Raw genomic sequence first — 8,680 nt, 5'->3', positions numbered from 1 at the left:
AACGTGATTTATTCCATGACTTAATAGGATTCCCAAGTTAATAAAACCTACTACCTAATTGATTTACTTAACAAATTAGTTACGTAAATTAATCCATGAAAACTTAAGATCCCCAAATTAATTGGAACTAAATTAATTAATTTCAAAATATAAATCTGATTTATCTTATTAAGAATCCTAGACTCAGTCAATTACCTATATATTAAAAGCTCTAATATGACTTTTAATCAAATTAAAACTCTTAAGTAAACTAACATAAAATGCACGTTTATATCTTAGGCGAACTGATAATTAGATGAATGAATATTGACTTTTTATTTAGGATTTTTTGGATAAAACCACCTTTTTAAGTTGCAGTTTTTAAAATAACCACCTTATATGTTTTTTTTTAACGGTTTTTTCATGAAATGCCCCTGAGGTTTGCAATAATGCACCAAATACACCTGCGCGTTTCAAAATTCATAAAATACCCCTAAAGTTCCGTACTGTTCATTAAATGCTCCTGGATTTAACGGACGTTAGCTTGCCGTTAGTGACGTTTTACCAATTTGCCCTTAATTGTTGTTTGGCGCGATTTAGGTAACAATTGTGACTGAAATTCCAAAAAAAAAAAACTTCTCAACTTCTCTTCTTTCTCTCTCCTTTCCCCTGTTCTTCAACCCTCATCAATTCTACTGTAACTGACAAAATTCTGGGTAGATCTTCAAGAATTTAGTGAAATTTGTTGCGTTCTCTTTTGGCGAGTTCGTGGGTGTTCGTTTGGTGAATTCGCGACAAAAAGGGGGCAACTTGGAGGCGATTTAGAGCTTCGGGTGCAGTGGACGAACAAGGGCCCTTTTCCTAGTTGGATTATCTACTTCAAGGTAATAATTCCTTCTTCGCTGATTTATTTTGCTTGTAAAGTACAATTTTTTTCGCGAAATTGATTAGGGTTAGGGTTTTGCGAAATTGTCAGTGATTTTTTGAAATTGTCAGTTGAGATTAATTGATTGTTTAGAAGTTAGTTATTCCTTGGATTTGTTGTGAATAATTGTTTGGTTAGTTGTAAGTTGTGATTGTGACCTGTTGAATTTCATTGTGATCATGATTGTGGTTGTTTATTGATGAATTGTTGTTGGTTGAATCGAAATTCATGTTTTTTTCCTTAAATTTTCCCTTTAGGATGACTGCAATGTGGTTGTTATTGCATCATGGATCACATAGCTTTGATGTGAGAGTTACAGACATGGAAAAGTATCGTCTTTTGAGGTTGTTTTTGGATATTTTTGAGGAATCTGTTAGGCAGGATGTGTTTTTACCTAGTACATTTGCCCTGTTTATTGAGTCTCCCTGTGGTAGAGTTGAGTTGGTAGATGATAAGACAATGAAGCTAATGTGGGGATGGAATTGGGGTAAGGACACTGCTGAAATATGGGTTGAGGGTACAGACAAACCAGGAGTGGTGTTTAGAAATGTTGTTGCCACAATTGAGCATCATAGGAAGGAGAGTGAGAGAAAGCTCAAAGAGAGACAAGATGAACTTCTTAGGGCTCAAAGAAAGGAGGAAGAGGAAATGAGGAAAAAACAGGAGAGAGAGGACATTTTAAGGGAACTTCAAGAACAAATGGAGTACACAATAGCTGTGGAGGTGCCTGTGGTTGATTGTGAGGACTTAAGCACTGAGTATGTGAGGATTATAAGCAAGGATGGTGCTGATGAGGTGTTTCCAGGAGCCTCTCAACCACAACCCACACAAGAATCTTCACCCTCCAAAAAACCTACTTCTCCTAAACCAAAACAAAAGGCCAAAGTCAAGCCAACTACTCCAAAAGCTCCTAAGGTTCCTAAAGCCAAGAAACTGACCCCTAAGAGGAGACCCACCCCAACTCAAAAACAGGCCACACCAAAGGCAAAAAAACCCACCCCAACAACAAAAAAGCCCACCTCAACACCACAGCAACCCACCCCAACTCCAGAACAATCAATCCCACCAGCACAGCAACCCACCCCAACAACACAGCAGCCCATCCCACCACCACAGCAACCCAACCCATCACCACAAACACACCCCACCCATTCCCCACCACCACAGAACACCCAAAATGATCAACCACCCCATTCCCCACCACCACAGAACACCCAAAATGATCAGCCACCCCATTCAACACCAACACAGAATCAGTCTGAAGCTGTTAAAAGGAAGGGGGCCAGAACTAGACCTACAGGGTTCAGGGTGAACAAAGTGACTGCCAAGAAAGCTGGAACTTGGGTATCCAAAGGAAAGGGCATAGGTAGGAAGGGTACAGGGAGGTCAAAGAGTGCAAGGGTGTTCACTGATATTGAGGATATAGGTTCAGAAGAGGAGAGTGAGGATTCAGATTGGGAGGAATCTGAACCAGACAATGAACTAGAGGAGGATAAACTTGATGATTGGGTTGACTCTGATGTGGAGGCTGAGGTAATAACAGATGATGTGCCTGACTTATTGTTTGAGGAATGTTTGGATGGTTCTAGTAAGATGGATAAGGCCTACAAGAATGGAAAGATATGGACTCATCAACCATATGGGTCCATCAAATTAGAACCTTGGTTGATCTTTCCAGACAAGTCCACTTTCCTAGATGTTTTGAGGAGTTTTTGCATACAAGAGGGGTTTGGACTAAGTGTTGAGAGGGCTGACAGTAAGAGGTACACTGCAGTGTGTGCAATAGAAACTTGTGACTGGAGGATACATGCAAGTAAGATGTTTGACAGTGTCAGTTGGGCTATTAAGGGGATCAGTGGGTGCCACAAAACTTGTGGGAGATTGGAGGAGAACCCTGTGGTGACCTCTGAGTGGCTATGTAAGAACATGATGAGTCTAATTGAGGCCAACACTGAAATTCCTGTTGAGACATTGAGAAGGTATGCACAGGAGACATTTCAATTGAGGGTTAAAAAGAGATTGTTGTACAAAGTAAGGAGTATGGCAGTAGAGAAGATACATGGTGGTTGGGCTGAGGCTTATGAGTTGCTTCCTAGGTATGCTGAGATGATTAAACAGACAAACCCAGGAAGTTATGCACTGATTTCATGGGGTGCTACAAGTGGGGATGTGAACCCCAAGTTCAGAGCTTGTTTCTTCTCCTTTGCTGCTCAAGTCAAGGGGTTTTTGAGGGGGTGCAGGCCTATAATTGGAATAGATGGGGCTCATCTAAGTGGGTTTTACAAGGGAATCCTACTCACAGCTGTTGGCATTGATGGGAACAATGAAATATTTGTTCTGGCTTATGGGATAGTGGACACTGAGAGCTGTGATAGTTGGACACATTTCATGAGATGCTTGAGGCAGATGTTTGAGCAAGAGGGTTGCAACAAAGATGATTGGACCTTCATCAGTGACAGGATGAAGGTATATGTTTATTTTGCTCCTTTTTTGTTTCAATTTTATAATATTGCAACAGATATGATTGGCCTAAAATGAACATATCCTGTGTAGGGAGTTGACTTGGCAGTGAGAGATACTTTTCCTAGAGCTACTAGGAGAGTTTGCTGCCAACACTTGTACATGAATTGCAAAAACAATGGATTTAGTGGATCTGCTTTCTTCAAACTGTTTTGGATAGCTGCAAATGCACACAATGAGTATGTGTATGGTAAAGCATTAGAGAAGATCACTGCTCATGATCCAAATGCTGCTGCATACTTGGACACATGCCAGGAGCAGTGGTCCAGGCATATGTTTGACCCTGCTGTTTGTTGTGATCACAACACAACAAACTTTGTGGAGTCATTCAATGCATGCACAAAACCATATAGAGACATGCCTGTATTCTCATTGTTGGAAGGTATAGCTCACCACTTCATGTTCTGTTCCTTTATTTTGTGATGTTTGTGATGTTCTGTGTATAATGTTGTATGTTGTTGTGTTGTTGTACAGCAATCAGAAAGTGGTGTATGGAGAGGGTTGGGGCAAGATTTGACATGGCAATTGATATGGAGGATGGTCAGTTGACTGAGTATGCCAAGAAAGAGGTGGATGAAAGAACAGGAGAGTCTAGGTTCTGCTATGCTACAGCCTGTGGTGGGGGGGAATTTGAGGTCAGAGATGCACATGTGAACTTCCCCATCAGGTTATCAACTAGAAGCTGTGGGTGTGGGAAGTGGCAAATTTCTGGAATCCCCTGCAAGCATGCACTCAGGGTGATTTATGACCAAAGGCTGAACCCCATTGATTTTGTCTCCCCATTCTTCAAGTCTGCTGCATACAAGCTTACATATGCAGACCACATTCACCCCATGTCAGACCCAACACAGTGGCCTAACTTTTCTCTCCCTACCATTCAGCCTCCAGTCATCAAAAGACAAGCTGGCAGACCTGCTAAGAAGAGAAAGAGAGGACCAAATGAACCCAGGAAGGGGAAGAGAAACAGCAATGTGAAATGTGGAAAGTGCAGGGAGTTTGGTCATAACTCAAGGACATGTAAGAATGGAGGACCAAGCACTGGACCAAGCACTTCAGCAGCAGCAGGAGCAAGTACATCACAAGGGGGTTCAAGGGGGAGGAAAAGAGCAAACACAGCAACTTAACCATGCACAAAGTTAAAAGTTAGTCAGTTTTTGGTGAATTGTAGGTGCACAAAGTTAAAATAGCTTAGGCAATTTACAATTAGTATCACTTTTTGGAAAGAACACAATTGCTTAGACAAGATGTTTTTGTGCTGTTTCAGTGGCATTTGTCCACTTAGAAATCAGTTTTTGTAAAGCTCATATGCTTAAACAAGTGATGTTCTTGCTTGAAATTTGTTACAACTCTACTTCATTGCTATCCAAATTAGAAATGCAAACATTATTACACCAATTTTTATTGCAAACTTGAATTGTTGTTTCTGTTGTTTCAGTTTCTTCTTCAATAGCTTCAACTCTTCATGCATTCCCCTGCTTCCTTCTTGCATTCCCCTGTTTTCTTCTTGCATTCCCCTGTTTTCATCAGCTCTGTTTCCCTTGCTTTGAGCTTCATCAAATGTCTGCTCAACAAAACCTTTGCACCACTTGAAATTATCACAAGAATCACACTTGTAGTAAAGCTTTTGCGGATTTTTAGCCGTTTCCGAGCTCCTAATTGCAAATCTTCTCCCACAATTGCAGTTTTTATTTGGAACTCTTAGGTATGACAAACTTGGGATGGAAGAGGATCCGGTTTTTGAATTAGAACTCATGGCTATTTAGGAAATAGAGGGCTAAACATGGAGCAAGTCAAGTGAACAACAGCCTTACTTATAGGCAGCATGAACATAACGGCTATATTGAATTAAAACTAGTCGTTGGATTCAAATTATGAAGTTTGGGTATTTGGTGCAAAGAACTTTACAAATAGGTGTATACTATGCAAAACCTTTATATTTAGGTGCATTTTATGAATTTTAAACATGACTTAACGGAGGACTAACGGAAAGTCATAATAGGGGTATTTGGTGAACAGTTTTGAGTAAATAGGGGTATTTTATGAATTTTGAAACGCGCAGGTGTATTTGGTGCATTATTGCAAACCTCAGGGGCATTTCATGAAAAAACCGTTTTTTTAAATAACCACCTTAAACTTTCCTTTTTTATGAAATCACCACCAAATTTTAACGGACATCCAAACTTCCGTTAGTGGGACCATAACCAACGACCATATTCTTTTTCCCTCATCTTTTCCTTCCTTCTTCCTCTCCATGAACCCTTCCTCCGTTAACAAACCTCTCTCGAATTTTTTTTATCAAAATTCCACAAATTAAATCTATTTATCTCCCAATTTTTCAAGTACAATTCATCTGCAAGAAAATTTCGGCACTTCCCCCCAATTATCAACATGTAATTTGTGCTAAATTGAAATTAGGGTTCTTCAATTGTAGAATTTGGGGGGTTTTTTCGATTTGAGAATTTAAACTCAATTGATAGTTTAATCAACCAAAACGCCCAAATTCATAGTTTAATTCGAGATTAGGGTTATAGTTTAATACTTTAATCGTCCTTTTCCTACCAATTAAAGCACACATATGGAGTTTCCTACCAATCTGGATTGACATGAATGAAGCTTCAAATTTCATAACTTCTACACCTACACCTGGATCTACCCTTGATAATCCACCATATAAGATAAATAATTCTTGAGGTCATGTACCTATAATCAGCAAGACTATACCAGGAACATCTATGCACTACGATAATGTAACGGATTATAATGTCCATAACCTTTACGGGTTTCTTGAATCTCAAGCCACCCGTGAAGCACTCGTTAGAACCAGCGATGAAAGGCCGTTTTTACTTTCAAGGTCGACATTTGCTGGTTCTGGGAAGTATACCGCGCATTAGACTGGAGATAATGCTGCAAGATGGGATGATTTGCAGTATTCTATTCCAACTATGTTGAACTTTGGAATTTTTGGGATGCCAATGATTAGAGCAGATATATGTGGTTTTGTTGAAAATACATCAGAAGAGCTATATCGTCGATGGATTCAGGTAAACCTCTATCCTTTTAGCTCTTAGAAGTATGCCATAGGCTTTGACAGAGATGGAGAAGAAAGAGATTCGAATTGTGGGGTTGAGGACAAAAAATACAGTGAATAAATGAGGGGGGAGCGTGAAGAGCAATAATGAGGAAGAAGAAATTGGTTGAAGATGAAAATAACAGTAAAGAAGGAGAAGAAAGAGAGTATCGAGTGAAAATGGAGGGAAAACAAATTTTGGTCGTTGCTTGTGGGGTCCACTAACGGAATTTTGGATGTCCGTTAACATTTGGTGGTGATTTCATAAAAAAAGAAAGTTTAAGGTGGTTATTTAAAAAAATAAACATATAAGGTGGTTATTTCAAAAACTGCAACTTTGAAAGGTGGTTTTATCCAAAAAATCCTTTTATTTAGGATGCAGACCAAATTCCTAAACTGAGTTCCTCAGACACGAGCTGCACTAACACGAGTTCAACAACATTCAATTCTCGTTTCCTTACATTGAAGCCTAAAATGTAAACTCATACGTTCATATTTCTTCTCTTCGAGCTCCCACTCAGGAACTGCTGCTTCTCTTTCGGATTTCCTCCAACTCATTTGGAGTTCCAGTTCTTCCGCAGGAGCTTTGTAACTTTCAGCTTGACTATAGTTCATCCTTAGGAATTGTTCTGCAGTTCCAGCTCTGGATTTTATGCTTCTTTGCTATAAGCATCTCACAATCATCAACCTCCAGTAAGGTCTATTATTGATGATGTTAGCATAACCTTTCATTAATGATTCTTGCACATATAAGTTGAAAATCACGTTAGTTGATTACTTTAGTTTGTCATCATCAAAACATATTAGCTCAACATAAACATTCAACTCACACTTCCCTAATCATTTTCTATTTTGCAGTTCATATTTCCTACAATGACTCTTACCTAGCTCTTAGGAGAGAGAAAAATACTTAACTAGTATCCCTCCGAATCTAAATATTTTTTTCCCATTTGTAATTTTGACACCATTAATTATGGAAGAGAATCTCTTGAATTACTACCAATATATAAGAAAAAAATATAGTCATATGAGGTCTTGTTTGATTCGTCTCAAAGATTACTTTGACAATATGAAAACTTTATAATTTTTACTAACACTTAGTTAGAGATATTAACGATGTAAAACACACATTGGTAAATGTGCCAAAGTAAAATGGGAAAAACATTTAGATTCAGAGGGGGTAAAACATATAGCTCTAACAAATTAAATAAGAGCAAGTGTCTAGTTCTTATAAGCGCTTCTTTTATTTGGTCGCTTACCGATTGCTTTGGATTGTATATACTCCGTATTTTTTTTTGACAAGGAATACAAACATAAAGAAATTACATTATCTCACCTTTCCTGGCTTTTACAGCCAAATGGTGAGCAAGCAAAACAAAATTCCTACTTACCTTACAAAAGCTACAAACAGAAAACTGACTACTTATAGCCTTGATGCCAGTGATTATTGAAGCTTAATCGGGCGGGCAATTATACCAATTCTTTAAAGCAGCACAAAGAAGGGCTGAGTCTGTATGAACTTTTATAGCAGTAGCACCAGTACAAACAACAATCTTCAAACCATGGATTATCACCATACCTTCAGCTTGAAATGGTGATTGAGAAAAAATCTTCCGCCCCTCCTTTCCTCGGACATGTTGACCCCGAAGAATATTCCATCCAACTCCAGCCATTATATTTCGCGTCCTGCTATTCCTCTTCCAAGCTCCGTCCATAATTAGGACATAATCAATTGTAGAGATTTCCTCTTCACTTGGTGTCCTTTCTAAACAAAAATAATTACCCAAAAGTGTGTCATCATTTGAGCCTTGAAAATTTTGAGCATTAAGAAAGCATCTAGCATTGAAATTCTCAGTAGCATAAGTGGTAGCAGCTTGAAGGATCCTACCAGGAAGCAGATTATAATGACGAAAAATAATATCATTTCTAACAATCCAGACTGCCCATAGAATGGCCACAAACATGACAATGCGTGGGTTATCATGCCCATGTTCCTTGTTCAGATGTTTTATTATATCTGTAACCCAACGATCAATTCTGACTTCTCTGAAAACATCAGTATTAAACCCAAAAATAGAAGCTCTCCACACATGAGCCATAATGCTACAGTCTTTAAAAAGATGGGTTTTAGTTTCAGCACATTCACCACACAATGGACACCCATGATCGACAAGGACCCCTTGTTTCCC

The 8,680-nt window shown here is 38.8% G+C and overlaps 1 protein-coding gene across 1 annotated transcript; it reads left to right on the top strand.

Moving 5' to 3' along the window:
• Positions 1 to 403: 403 nt before the first annotated feature.
• LOC110775909 (uncharacterized) lies at positions 404 to 4,673 on the top strand. The gene is made up of 4 exons (XM_021980509.2): positions 404 to 863; positions 1,162 to 3,370; positions 3,458 to 3,806; positions 3,899 to 4,673. The coding sequence occupies exons 2-4, from the start codon at positions 1,163 to 1,165 to the stop codon at positions 4,546 to 4,548; spliced, it is 3,207 nt and encodes a 1,068-aa protein (XP_021836201.2). The 5' UTR covers positions 404 to 863; position 1,162; the 3' UTR covers positions 4,549 to 4,673.
• The last annotated feature ends 4,007 nt before the right edge of the window (positions 4,674 to 8,680 follow it).

This window comes from Spinacia oleracea, chromosome 3, assembly GCF_020520425.1.
Source record: "Spinacia oleracea cultivar Varoflay chromosome 3, BTI_SOV_V1, whole genome shotgun sequence".
NCBI classification, from domain to species: domain Eukaryota; kingdom Viridiplantae; phylum Streptophyta; class Magnoliopsida; order Caryophyllales; family Amaranthaceae; genus Spinacia; species Spinacia oleracea.
This window is presented reverse-complemented; position numbering and strand designations above follow the sequence as displayed.